Here is a 14298-nt window from a genome sequence, read left to right on the forward strand (position 1 = left end):
CTAGGTCGCCGGGTTCATAGCACAGCGCGCTAACCGCTACACTACCGCTCCCCAGTTTATATAAACACATACATGTACACGAGTGAGCATCTGAAATTGCATGAATGCATATTTGAGTGAGCATCTGTCTGTGTGTATGTCTACACGTGCGAGTGAGCACTCAATCATTTGGCAGCCCTGATGGTGCAAGTGGTAGTTCTGGCGATCCTTGAGGAATGTCCGGTGGCACCTGTAGAGGAGGTGGTTGGAGTGGTGGTTATAGAGGGTAGTTGCGGTGGTAGCGGTGGTGGTTGCTATGGTCTTGATGGACTCAGTGTTCATCCCCGTGTGTTCCCAGGGGTAGTCCCAGTGATCTCGGTGGTATCATTGTTAATTTTGACAGTCACCCTGGACCCAAAGTTGACAGTCGTCCAAGTAGTTATTCCGATGGATCCAGTGGTAGTTCTGATGGGTTGAGTGTAGCCCCAGAGGTCTTGTTGGCAGACTCATTGGTTCATGTGGTCCGAGTGGAAGTAGTTATGGTGCCTGTAGTCTTAGCAGTAGTCCAGGATGTCCCAGTGGTAGTCCTGGCGGTGGCTCTGGGTGGTAACGTAAGTGGCTGGCCCAAATACGAACCAGCCGCCATCGACCAGAATCGCCATTGAAACACATTTCATCTGCATACGCCATACGTTTAAATGGCCTATCCGCTAGTCTGGTCAGACTTGACGATTCTTGCCACATTGCTTGAAAACTTGCAATCGGGGTAGACTCTGGCCAATTTCGCATTGCTGTATCGGCCATACGCTTCAGTGGTTATTTTGGTTCATACCAGCTGGCTAGAATCGGGGTCAACTACAAGGGATTACCACTAGAACTACCGAGGGACCTCCTAGACGACCACTTAGACTTGGAGAGACCACTAGGACCACCACTTGGAACATCGGGATTAATGCTGGAATCTCCAGCATTCGAAGGCGATACCAGCCAGCCGGTATCGCGATTAAAACATGATAGATTACATACGGCACCTTCCTTCTTACCCGAATACTTTTCAGCCCAGGCCCACCCACGATACCATGATCCTGCAGTTGTCGTGATCCCGATCGGAATCTATTAATTTCCAATAACGGAATCGTAATTCTCGGCGAAATTCGCAAAAATCACGCATTTATAGCAGTGATGCATGTTCGTTTAGTTCCATTAAAAACAGTGTGATGTTTAGTTAAAGCTGTATTGTAAATGTTATGATTTATAGAAGGTGATGTTGCAATGACATACACTAACAATTTGCAAAGATAAATGCATGGGAGACATGCTTCGCTTACACCCGCACACTTTGGTTTTATTATCTTAATGGTGCTTCTTAGCAAAATTAATTCCGGGCTGAAACATTTGTAATACAAACACATCTACTGTATATATGAGAATCATTCAAAACATTAAAACACGTTTTACTAAAAGTATACACAGACTCATGCTAATATTTGTTTTCTTTTACAAGGCAGTTACCTCCAACATAAATGCAATCTTTGACACATTTCATACATGAGAAATATATTTTTTTTAAAGCCAACTCACTGACGGAAACCTTTCCAGAGGTTTTAAAACTGTGACCGGTAACCGCGATAGAATAATGTCACGCTTGCCTCTGCTGTTTATTCAAACCAGCCAAACACAACACACTCGTGTTGTGTTTGGCTGCTACGACCAATCCCACCGGGAGGACTCGTTGAGGCTGCGTGAGAGCTTGGGGAAAATCGCACTGCCAAAGAAACGGTCACGTGTGTGTGTGTGATATCCTCAAAATAAACGGTTAAGGGGCTGGTATAGAAGTAAATTAACGGCAGCGGTCTTTATACAATTACCCAGTCGAGCCTTCAATTACACACAACCATCATACGAGCCATGCACATTTAGAAACGTCAAACGATTTATTGAAAGTAATTGAGATGCACAATAGGCGACTGTGATTAAGGGTTTTTATAAATTGCGTTTTGTTCCATTCTTTAAAAAATGCATTATTTAAAAAGACAATTCCCGTACCTAATCCGTGTTTCTCTCATTTAATGCTAAAACAAAACCATAGCTTGTCTAGAAACATTGTCTCGCGGATTAACAACAAACATTACCGTATAAAAAGTACTGCAGGGAGAGGTGGGGGGGATTGATTGGACTGTCAATCCACATCACATTATACTGCACCCTTATGGACTCTACACAATTATCTTGATTACAACCGCTAATCAAGCCTAACACTTCAGGTACGGCATATGTACAATGCGTATAAATTAAAACAGAAATAATGTATTCTCTATTTGCTCTATTCAGACGTGGATTGTCGGCGAGTGTCTCTCACGACTGACCGGGGGTTGCCCAGTCGCCACTGCATCGTCATCCCTTCGCTTGCTGATACAGCAACAACGTGCGCACTAAATTTCGATTTAAAGCTTTCGTGACTGCAGGGATTCATCTTCTTGGTTCTTTCGGTAAAGTCACGTAGAATGGAAATAATAAAATAATACAAATAAAACATCGTCGTGAGAATTATTTTATTATGTTTTATTTTTATTATTTTATTATTTCCATTCTACGTGACTTTACCGAAAGAACCAAGAAGATGAACGTGCTCACTGTGGCGTTGAGCCGATCTAAGGGGATACCAATACCGGGCACAGATGCCACTCACCATCAGATGCTACTCACCATCGATGTGGCCTACTCTTGTCTTGAAACGTTTTTTTTCTTAATATAAATTGGTAAATTAGTAATGATACACACTCTTTTGTGTTATAACACAATCTCAGCTCAGGTGCAGAGTCTTTAGACCGAAACATGTCGCAGTGTTTCAGGGAACACTAAGCCAGCTTAATATTGAAAGTGCTTTTCCTAAGAAAAAATTAAAATGTACACCCCATATTTTGTCAGATTTTTTGTTTGTTACACGACAGACCGCACCCTGACCTTTACAAAAACAGCCTCTGTAAACATGTTTTAATTCTCAAATTTACGTTCCTACAAACCCACTCGTTGTAAATCTTCCTTCATCGACATTATTTGATGTAATTCTTCCAACCGTCGTCTGGCCCATGATGGTTCGTTGCGTCATCTACAAAACAAAAGTCACGCAGCAGGCAAAAAACATGAAATAAACAAAAATTGATGGGCACAAAATCTGTTCAAATGTTCAGCTTTCAATGGGTGCTTAAATTATACAGTGATGTTATTCTGATGTCACCTATCTTCACTTGGTCGAAGTCAAGATTAAATTCCTTATTTTCTCTGAGCTTATCACAGGAGTGTCAGGAGCACGTGGGACGGCAGTATAAATGGATGGAATCTTACTCTCCGTCTTTGCATTGCCACACACTCATTGCTAAAACCACCGGGATAGGTTACCGTATTTGGTTAAAGCAGAGCAGGAAAGAGCGAATTTAATTTAGCCGTAGGCAAAGAGCCAGCTTTACGTAAATTAGTTTTTGTAAATAACTACATCCTCGTTGAATTGAACATGTAAATGGAAAAAACTGCAAAGCAACATTGTGAGTAGAGATATTTTTAAGTGCATGAAGATCAATGTTTGTATCCCAATCACTAATTACAAACGAAGGCATGTCCAATTTTACTTTTGTGGTCATTGACAAATGACACGAGTGCTTAGAATGTATGTCTGTAAGTTTCTAAGTCGTAAATCTTTGCCGTAAGGGAAGCCTTCATGCTTTCTTCGCGTCACATTAAAGGTCAGTGCAACATGCAGTGTACAATGCTCTTCAGTGCTTTGTCTCTGGTGCTCCATCACCTCGGGAGCTGGTGGTGCCATCACCAGTCCCGCTTTGTGTGCGCAACGCATCCCATCAGCTGCTCGTCAGCAGCTCCCAGCAGAAATGAAGACAATCCGCGAGACGTGAAATGATTTGCAACGAGCAAGACGGCCGAACTCACCATCGCACGGACCCTTCTGGATGGTGATGTCGTCCAGCGAGATGTCACCACTCGCGTTCGGCCCGGAGATTGCCGTGAACACAATCTGCAAGAGAAAGGCGAGGCAATCGGCGGTGGGGGGGGGGAAGGGGGGACGCTTTTTGACCCACCGCCAAAATACGCGACAGTATCCGACGGCGGTCGAGCAGCGCTAGCGGGCAAAAAGAAAAGTGCCCGAGCGAGCGCACCTGGTGGTCGACGCCGCTGCTGTACTCCACAAGGGCCCGCCGCCAAACGTCGCCGTGCTCCCCCCACCGAGCCCAGAGCGCCACGTCGCGCCGCGCCAGGTCGTGCCCCTCGCGGAGGCTCACGCTCAGCTCCCCGACCCCGGCGCCGTGCAGGTGGCAGAAGAACGAGAGGCAGCGAGCGCCCGGGACGCCGCGCAGCTTTGGCGACAGCAGGCTGGCGCGGCGTCCCGGCGGCATGCCGCTCGCCTCGATGTACATGTAGTGGCCTGCTCCGGTCACACACACAACAGGCGGGTTGTGATTCAGACGCTGTCTTTCCGACAGACCTGTTCTTCACCTGAGGACGGCTGCTTGCGTTGTGGCCGAAACGTCGTGAGAATTGTATTTTATTATGTTTTATTTTTATTATTTTATTATTTCCCTTCTACGTGACTTTACCGAAAGAACCAAGAAGAAAAAAAAAAGGGCGGGTTGTTGTTGAGTGGTCGGGGGAGCGCTGGCGGTAAATGCCCGCGAGGGCTGGCAGGCTGGCGTGGAACACGACAGGACCAGCACCAACTACAAACTAAAATTTGTATTTTTTTTTTACCAGGTAAGGCCCACTGTGTGAATGTATGTTGAACTTCTTTCGCACCGTACGCAGCCAACCGTGCTAACTGGAGGTGCGGGCTCTATAGGTATTTTTGAGAAGTGACCTGGCCAGAAATGATAGCTCAACAAAAGTGACTTATCATTTGGAAATTTAGAACAGCCAAATACTCTGAATGCACGTTGATTCCACATGTGGAGGGTAAAACCGGAGGACCCGCAGAAAAAATCCACGTGACCATGGGGAAAGAGAGAGACGCGCAAACTCCAAATATACAGCAGGTGTCAGGGTCGGGATCGAACCCACTACCTCCTGCATACTAGGGCGAGGTAGTTAACATCTCACCACCGTGGTGCCCCTGTGAGCAAACAAAACACCTCGGAATCTTTATTTATCCTTGAGAAATCTTTGTTGTATTTGCAGTACTGATGTCCACTGAGTATCGCATAAGGTCGTGTTGATCTCGAGGAGGCCCAGACCGGGTTAATATATAAGTTGCCGCTGCTGCGATGCTTGGCGATGGGGCTTATACTCATGTCAGAGCAGTGAGCCAGCACTGCCGACAACCCGGGTTTGAATCCAGGTTTCATCCACCCACAAACCGAGTTCTCAATTGTAGCGAGTTGATGCTCTCATGACTGCAGCAAAAACAAATAAACTCGTTGAAAAAAGAAAATATCACTTAATTTGGCGATTTCCAATGTGAGAATTTAACATTTTTTTCCCTTTGCGAATGTATCACCATTTAAAAAATAAGAGTCCTATTGAAGGGATAAGAATTTCTGTGAAGTTGTTCTCTGACAGAAGAAGATTTCCTGTTTGCCGTGAAACTTGGAAACAGCAATGTCTTCGTCACATGACGCGGTGTCAACTTTTTCTTCTCCCTGTCAGTTCCAAATTGGCGTTGGCACCAAATTTTTGTTTCTGTGGTCTGGTATACAGCAAGTGTTTGACCAAAACTCATCGCGGGATGCCGTCTGGACACCCATTCATTTCACGCAGTCAGCTTTTGCCTTGGCAGACTCGGCGACTGACATCTGTCACATCAACAAAGCGGGTGCAATGACACGGTGCCAGTAGCTCGATTAAATTATGAACAGGAAACGAAGCGAGATAAAAAATCCGCGCGAATAAAAAAACTATCTGGCACTATTTTGACACATACGTAGGATGAGCAACAACAGGAAAATTAAAAGTGTCTTGTTTGTAAAAATGGAAGGAGCCGGAAAGAGAGGAAGACCGGAACAGAGAATGGTTTGACAACGACATCAGAGATCGGTGCCAGAAAAATGTGGTATTTCGATGTAAAGCTTTCGTGACTGCAGGGATTCATCTTCTTGGTTCTTTCGGTAAAGTCACGTAAAATGAAAATAATAAAATAATAAAAATAAAACATAATAAAATAATTCTCACGACGTTTCGGCCACAACGCAAGCACCTGAGGACGGCTGCTTGCGTTGTGGCCGAAACGTCGTGAGAATTATTTTATTATGTTTTATTTTTATTTTTTTATTATTTCCATTCTTCGTGACTTTACCGAAAGAACCAAGAAGATGTGGCATTACTTGAGAAAATTGGCACAAGACAAGAGGAAATGGGAAACAAATGATAAAATGTGCAGGAGACACCTACGGGCTATCTGCCAATGGATCGCGATGATGATGTTGATTATGATGATGATAAAATATGAGAACAGGGGGAGGAAAGGAGGAGAGGGCAGTACGGCCGAGCCGGGCACCGTGTCCGGTGGTGTGGTCGCCCTGGGGCCCCGTCGAGGACGTGGGCGTGTTGCCGCTCCGCCTCAGCCACTTGAACGTCTCCCGCACGTCGTGTCTGTAGCCGCACAGGCCCTCGTCGAAGTCGCAGTTGGCCAAGCTCCGTGGTGGTGCTGCAACAGCGGTGGCAGCGGCAGTCGCAGTCACGACGAGGCCTGTGCACAAGCCTGCAGCCTCTGTCCGGTCTAGTTTCAAGTTTGTTTTTAACCAGGTGAGATGTTACGTACGTATGTTGAACTTCTTTTGCGCCGTACGTAGCCAACGGTGAGAGATCCCAAGGGACTAGGATAGGTGAGCTGGGTCACCAAAATGCCAAGAGTCAATCAACCAAATAGAAATCGGAGCAAAATCAACTCTGTCGCCATGAGAAAATCGAAATTATTGCCCGAACGCAAATTAATATTAAGAATGCGTTTCATGTCACGGAAGTCGGCTCGGGAAGATTCCTGTTTTTGACTGACCATGGTACAATTTCAATTAAGTTGCAGAGCCACTGAATGCATATCGGGTGACCGTTGCAATCACATGTAGACAGACAATGATATTAATTCTCCAAGCCGGCACCTCTCCTGCCATCAACACTGTCTTGTATATTAAAAACGAGTAATAAAATGAGGCCCGCTGGAAAGAGCACTCTGTTCATTTCAATTGGTGGTGCAAAATAAAACTAATCATGTAAAAATACATCAATTAATCTATTGTAATCGATACGTATGCTCGCGACACACGCATTGAATAATGCATGCAGAGGTGATTTATGATTTATGCCCATGACATGATAACGTGAGTTTTAAGTTAATTTACAAATGCGCCAGCAACAGTGAAAAATACACATGCCAAAATGTTTGGGAAAATAATGAGCCAAAAATATTTTAAAAATACTTCATCCAAAACGTGTACACTGGCTAACGCTTCCTTGCCATGGCTGTACACCCTGGTGCATTAGTCCTCCTCGATTCAAGCTTTGCGTAAGTAAATATCTCTGAAGCTCTCCAGAAGTTTCACCGGATGCAGTTGCAATCGCAACCTCTGCTTGACTTTCATCGCTCGAGTGTAACAGCGGGACATGCCTCGGCACGGCATCGTCACGTAGACGCGGGTGCTGAGCCAGTCGCTGTAAAACGTCGGTGGGGACATTTGGAGACTGGCGGGTGCTCGCTAAGCGCTTTGTTCGCGAAAGTTGATCCTGAACCAACTACACGTGGCAGCGATGGGTGAAGGAGCTCTCAAGTGCATTGAGCACAATGGCTCCATTGTGTAAACACGAGGTTAGTGAGTTTAACACGTAGGCTTTCGCGACCAATTTCAGCCATAATAAGAGTTTTTTTTGGGGGGTTAATCGCATAAATATGAATGTGTCGTCAAACCCGCCGCCACCCGACACAGCCAATTAGTAAGGTTTGTCACGTAAACAAAACGTGTCAATTCATCACTAGTTCAGCACACCGATGTTGGAGAGTAAACCCACAACATTTTCAATTCGAGTATTGTGACGTTTCACCGGTAATTACAACCAGCCTCATCGGGCGACAGCCAGAAGTTGTGGAGAAATATTCCCTTTTCGGCCAAAAATGTCGCACGGACATGATTTGTTTCATGAAGAGTTATGCCGTAAAATACCCTCTAAAGTTCGCTCCAGTGAAGGACGCTCACGCCAGCGGTGGCGTGAGCAAGCAACTTGCAGGGCGGCACCTATATCGATCGCTCAGCGGGCTGCTGATGCGCTAAGCATTCATCCTCCGTGAGTCACTCTGGCGGATGAGACCATTAAACGCCAGCCGGAGATTGAGTCTGGAGAACAAAGTGTCCCTTTGCAGGGAGTGACGAGACGTAAACTCTGCCATAAACACACCCTAAATGTGCCGAGTCACTCTATCAGCAAAGCTGAGCAGTGCCCTGCGACTGGGAAAGAGTCATAGGCAGGCGCATTTAGCAATTAACAAAAACGTATACTCCTCTGTGCTGTGTGTGCCTTGAAGAATCACATAGCAAAGCTGTCAATTAAAATAACATAAACCACGTGGCTTATCGTCTTTTTATGTCGAACGAGTATTTAATTTTTTTCGCAACTTTGTTGCTGCGTTATGCAGCTGTACGTGTATCATGATTCCAATGGCACTTCACTCCGAAAATAATAAACACCACCCCTTGATGCGCAATGTCCATACTTTGGACACATTATGAGGACCTCTGGATTCGAGGAATCGGTCTTGGCTTGGGAATTGAGAAGGTAGCAGGGTCAGAGGTCGACCTCAGAGGAGGTGGATGGATGACATCAAGAACACCGCTGGTCTTACACACTAACCCAGCTACGAGAGGCAGCGAGAGACAGGCGGCGTGGCTGGCGGAGTTTGGTCATGGAGGTCACCAGAGGTCGTACTCGACCTGACGACACAAGTTGACAAGGTGATGCGCATGTCCCAGCTTTCTCTGCAGTGCAGCGCTGTAAGATGCAGCAGCAGTTGGACACCATATGAATCCAAATTGCATTGTTTTATAGAGATGCACTGTATTCCATTTTAGTATATTGGGGAGTTTGGGTTTGTGGGTGGCAGACGAAAATATGAGACATCTGTAGATTGTTTCTTAGGTGGCCTTGAGCTAGAGGTGGAAATCCCACTTTCCTGTGATGAGATGAGGTCTCCTTGTAGGACAACCACCGTTAATTTCCCGTAATTTGATACTGATTTCATCTATCCCGGAATGGATGACTGGCTAAGTTGACCCTGGCCAGGACTTGACCTCAAACGTTTCTGATTGGGAGTCGAGTGAACTTACCACAGCACCACTCATCCCAAAGGAAAAGAAAACTCTAGCCATGCCATGGGCAGAAATAAACTACATTTTGAATGTTAAAATCAACTCCTATGCTAAGGAAACATTATTTTAATAATTGACTTTGATTTAAGCAAAGTATATGCCAAAGGAACTGTAAACGTTACACTTAGGCAAAGTGAGCAACTAAGAATATACAAAGGAACAAGAAATACAGAGACATGTAAACAGAATGGTGAAAATGAGCAGATACAATCAGCTCTGAAATATAATTTTGACAATTGATTGCATTGTTTTTGGAGTGAACTCATAATCAATATGATCTAGATACAATGCAAAATCAAACTGAAGTGCGAAGTATAACAGCGTGGTGTCGAGTTTTGATTGAGTACCTTTACTTTGCATGCAGTTGCCATGGGTAAGAGTGATGTCATCCAGAGATATCTTTCCACAAAGCAATGGACTGAAGCAGTGAACCACAAACATGATCTGCAATGAGAGCACAGGAAGACATTAAATGACTGCACTGAATTACACGTGACATAATTGCTGTATGTGAACTGACAGCCATCGCAATCCGAAGGTGCTTGATGATAGGGCGAAACACGTGCATTTCTCTTCGAGCTGGTGATCTGAATTAGTTGTTTCAGTGGGGGGTGGCGATGTTCATACGTGTAATCCCAATTGAGTAATTTGAAGATGCATTTGCACCATCGGCAGGTGTGGACCAATGCCAGTTACATTGTACGGCTATGCTTTGGCTCTCGGAGGAAACAAGAGAACCCGGAGAAAACTCATGCCGAGCACGGGGAGAACAAACAAACTCTAGGGAAAGGCACCCGACTCAGGAATTGAACCAAGGCCCTTCTTGCTATGAGTGTCACACCGCTGTGCCAATTTGCCACACTCAATGGCAACAATGCTGCTACCGATGACGATCACAGTGACAATGGCCATGATTATCTTTAATCCTAGTGATGACCTGGCCAGCTCGCTTTTGAAAAAGAGCTAAAAAGCTCAGTGGGCCTTACCGAGTAAAATAAAAAAATAGCAAATAGTCTCTGCGCGGTGTGTATGGAATTTTTTACAGGCTATAGTTTATCTTTAGAAAAAGCACAGCAATCAACCATCACATTTCAGCAATCCCCATGAACTGTTTGGTTGTAAAAATAGCTGAAGCATGAAACACTTTATACAAGATGATGAGTGATTCTGTTCTTTTTTCTTGCTGCAGTAGTGTCATGTGAAGAATTGCTGGAGTCCTGTCAAATATAACCACGTCATTGCTGCCAAAAGCACACAGATATAACGGGTTGTAACGAAACATCAACTCTCCAATAAATGTAGATTCTTAAATTCATGATGCATGTATCAAATCACGTGCGTAAAAAACCTACATTTGTATTCTATTTAAATACGTTGCATGTGACCAGCACACGTGACCCCCCGCGGCTACTTAAAGGCACTACCATTCACTGCAGTGTCAAAAATTGAACGCGACTTGAATTGAATCGCCGGTGACAGTGGTGAATCATTACACCTCTAACGTATGTAGATGTAAAATTCTTACACTGTCAGTATCAATGTTCGTCATAGGGTTTTGGGTGATGATTTTGGAATGGAAGCTGAGATGGAGCGATGGGACCGGCTCGTGCGCAGCAGTCAGATGGATCGTGGCATTTCAGGGCCATGTGGGATTGTCAGAGTGTGGGGTGGGGTTTCACTCATCGGTGGAGAGAACACGACCGTTGATAATGATGATGAAGAGCTAGCTGAGAGGAGGCACCATGCGGACGTGGATTGAACACCCTTCTACAAGGGATGATCGCCGATGGATAAGCACAGGTGGATGATAGTGTGGGAAATAGAACTAGAAATTTGTAGAATGTACGCGTGTCACATTGAATGTACCTAAAGCGGCAAACCGCTCTTAACAGAAATACACAAGTGGCAGTATATATAAATAAATATGAGGATATGGGCTCTCCATACCATATTTTAATAATAAATCCATATTTTGTCCATCAGGTTATGGGCCTTCTGTGCCAGTATTTTCGAGCAGGGTTTGTTAAGCGGGAAATTTTTTGATTGGTTTTGACTTAGTAAGCTTCATCAGCAGCGTGTGGCCCAAAAAATAAATAATGCTGGGTTGTCTTGTGTCGCAGGCAAGAGCTCTCCAGAGAAGTAAAACTCTACATTAGAAATTGTTGATAAAGTAATATGATCGAGTAGGCTATGAACGTTTTTAACCAAAGTGTTTCATCTGTTGTTGAGTACAGGGCACGGAATGAAGTGATTGCGGATATTCATTCAGTGGCGTTTTCTTGCACGGTTGCTTCCCTGTTTCAATTTGGGTCAGGGTTGGGGGGAGTTAACTATCGATGTTTCAGAGGGACAATCCTTCATGGGTTGGTTGACACAACTCTTGATGGCAAAGCAATTGTGATACGAGAAGTGATCAGGTGGTGCCGGAGTAGCTAACCGTGATTAAACTGGGTTCTCAAGTTAATTATCCCAGCCAGGCCACCAATAACTGCACACAAAAAATCCAGAACAACATTTTTTTTTTCACTTGAATTGGCTTAATTCCAGCTCTAAGATTTACAAAGCATCCGTTTGATTGCCACGTGATGAACGTGTGTAGATAGCAATGCGATCGCTGAAGGGATCTCACAAGAAGTTCTGTGAAATCCATTTCAGCAGGCCATTTCCCCTACCACACGGGGGGAGGGGGCGTGACATAAAAAGCCACCCCGGTGCAAAGGTTTTCGAACGGACGCGTCAACCCGTGGACGTGACGGCCGAGAGCACGACACGTCCCGTTGGTACGACGCGAGATCGGCCGACGACCGACGCGCACCCGATGCGGATGCGACCGCCGGACGTTGATCTCCGCCTGCAGCCAGCCGTGGTCCGGGCGTCTCGCCGAGCTCCACAGCGTCTCCTCGGCCGCCACCGCCGCCGCCGCCGGCGCCGCCGGCTCGGGCCGCCCCCGCGTGAAGCGCGGCGCGGGGACGTCCCACGCGCGCACCTGCAGGCGCGTGGCGGCACGAGCGGCGCCCGTCGTAGCGCGGAAGAAGCGCAGGCAGTACTCGCGCTCGGGCGGCAGCTCCGGAGAGACGAGGCGCGCGATCGGCTCCCGTGACAGCGCCCGTCCGCTCGCCGCCGCGAAGTGACCTGCACGCGGTCCCGCGCGTGAGCGGTCGCAGACGATAAAGATTCCCCCGTGAAGCCTCGACAGACCATTGGGGGCAAATGGTGCTAGCGACGGGGGGTGGGTGGCCAGCACCACGTGGTGGCAATGGTTATAGGTTGCTCCAGGTATTCATTTGAGGCTCAGTCGACCTTGGGGAGGCCCAGGACTTGGCCCCACGAGTCAAAAATCAAAGTGACGTTCGGCTCAAATGTGCATTAAGTCGCCGCTCGTCTGCTCGTTTACAGCCCTCAGCCAGCGGCGGAAATTCTACATTCCTATGACGGTGGGCGAGTCTCTCCATTTGACAACCTCTGTTGACTTCCCCGCACAAAGTGGTACTCGTTTAGCGACCCTGGAAGAACCATGAGGCCGAGTCAACCCCCAACCAGGATTTGAAGTGGCCAGCTTGTGATTGCGAACCACTGGCTCTACCGCTGAGCCGCCTGGCCGCAGTGAGGTTTACGAGCCGTGCTGCTGCTGATTAAAACATGGAAATGGGGTGTATGGGAGGGGGGGGGGAGTGTAGTATGTACTCGAGTTTCTGCGGTTCGTGTAAACGCAGTAATAAGTGGTTGTGTTAGCCCAACTACACCACCAAGTGGTAGCTACAAAGATTATGCCAGAGGAGGCCAGGCAGCTCACTGAGCCAACATCACTGAGATCCTAGGTTGGAATCCAGACAGCCACTCACGATTCAACCAGGCTCTCTGGTGTTAAAACCCCAGCCACCAATGACATCTTTACAAGGCGTAACGGTGCACTGTCTGGTCGTGGTCAATTGAAGTGCTGCCAGAAGTACTTGCGTAACATCGTCATCATCATCCTGATTTAATAATGCACCGTTCCCCATGAGCGTTCACGACGGAAGGGGTAAAGATGAATCATCCCTTTACATGAAAGTCGGTATCCCCACTGCCACCCATAGGGAAGGTGGCAGGGATAATGTATAATATAATTTGAATGTATATTGCTTGTAAATGCAACATCACAGAATACTCGGTCGAACAGCATGACATGGGATATCCTGGCAAAGGGGCCATCAGTTTTATTTTTTTATTATTATTATTCTAATTATTTATCTGCCTGTTTGTGCGTGATGAACTTCTTTCGCACTGTACGTAGCCAAGCATGCTAATCGGAGGCCGCTATTAATTCGGGTATTTATTTTATCTAGGGATGGAGACAGTCTTATCATGAGCAGAGGCACGGAGGAAGGTCTTGAGCCTGGAATTTAAGAGAATCACGAAGTCGACAGCACGGAATGGCTGGGTGGGGGAGGGCAGTACAACAGGGCAAGATTCACGTGTTTTTTTAAAATGTCACATGCGGCACGATGGTTTCACCATAGCCCGTCGTGTGGTCTCCTTGTGGCGTGGTGTAAGTCGAGCCCGAGCTGAACTTCCAGCGAGAGTTCCCCGGCTGTTGCTTCCAGTAGCAGAAGCCGTTCTCGAAATCGCAGTCCGTCATCTGCTTCAGGAAGCCTGCGCAGCCGTCAGCAGAGCAGAGGCGTGGACAGAGGGCAGCACCACAACGCTAAACGGTCCCCGGTTCCACGCGCGCCACCCGGTCTGGAGTGAAAATAGTCGAGCGTGAAAGATAAGGGCCAATCAAACAAGACGTGCATTAGTGCGTACAGCTTAGAAAAATGTCCAGTTCCTTCATTAGCTTCTGGGAAGAAAATTAGTTCAATACGATAGCAATAAATCATAATCTCTGTACTGTTGTGTTAAACGAAATTGCACCAGAATACAATGCAAGCGATTCGTTCGATATTGCCACTCCATTTGCATTTAAATAAATTACGAGCGACTTCAA

At 46.4% G+C, this 14298-nt stretch overlaps 1 protein-coding gene across 1 annotated transcript in view; it reads right to left on the reverse strand.

Annotated features, from left to right (window-relative positions):
- Nucleotides 1–1250: 1250 nt before the first annotated feature.
- Nucleotides 1251–14298, reverse strand: part of MAMDC2 (MAM domain containing 2) — a 41600-nt gene continuing 28552 nt past the window's right edge. The window contains exons 9-15 of the mRNA XM_061553797.1: nt 13827–13964; nt 12148–12464; nt 9680–9776; nt 6476–6625; nt 4149–4414; nt 3922–4006; nt 1251–3088 (exon numbers count right to left, since the gene is read on the reverse strand). Of these exons, the coding sequence (XP_061409781.1) occupies nt 3033–3088; nt 3922–4006; nt 4149–4414; nt 6476–6625; nt 9680–9776; nt 12148–12464; nt 13827–13964 (1109 nt within the window). The 3' untranslated portion in view covers nt 1251–3032. The remainder of the gene's footprint in view (nt 3089–3921; nt 4007–4148; nt 4415–6475; nt 6626–9679; nt 9777–12147; nt 12465–13826; nt 13965–14298) is intronic.

This window comes from Lethenteron reissneri, chromosome 18, assembly GCF_015708825.2.
Source record: "Lethenteron reissneri isolate LAM-NWPU_2019-01 chromosome 18, ASM1570882v1, whole genome shotgun sequence".
Classification (NCBI taxonomy): domain Eukaryota; kingdom Metazoa; phylum Chordata; class Hyperoartia; order Petromyzontiformes; family Petromyzontidae; genus Lethenteron; species Lethenteron reissneri.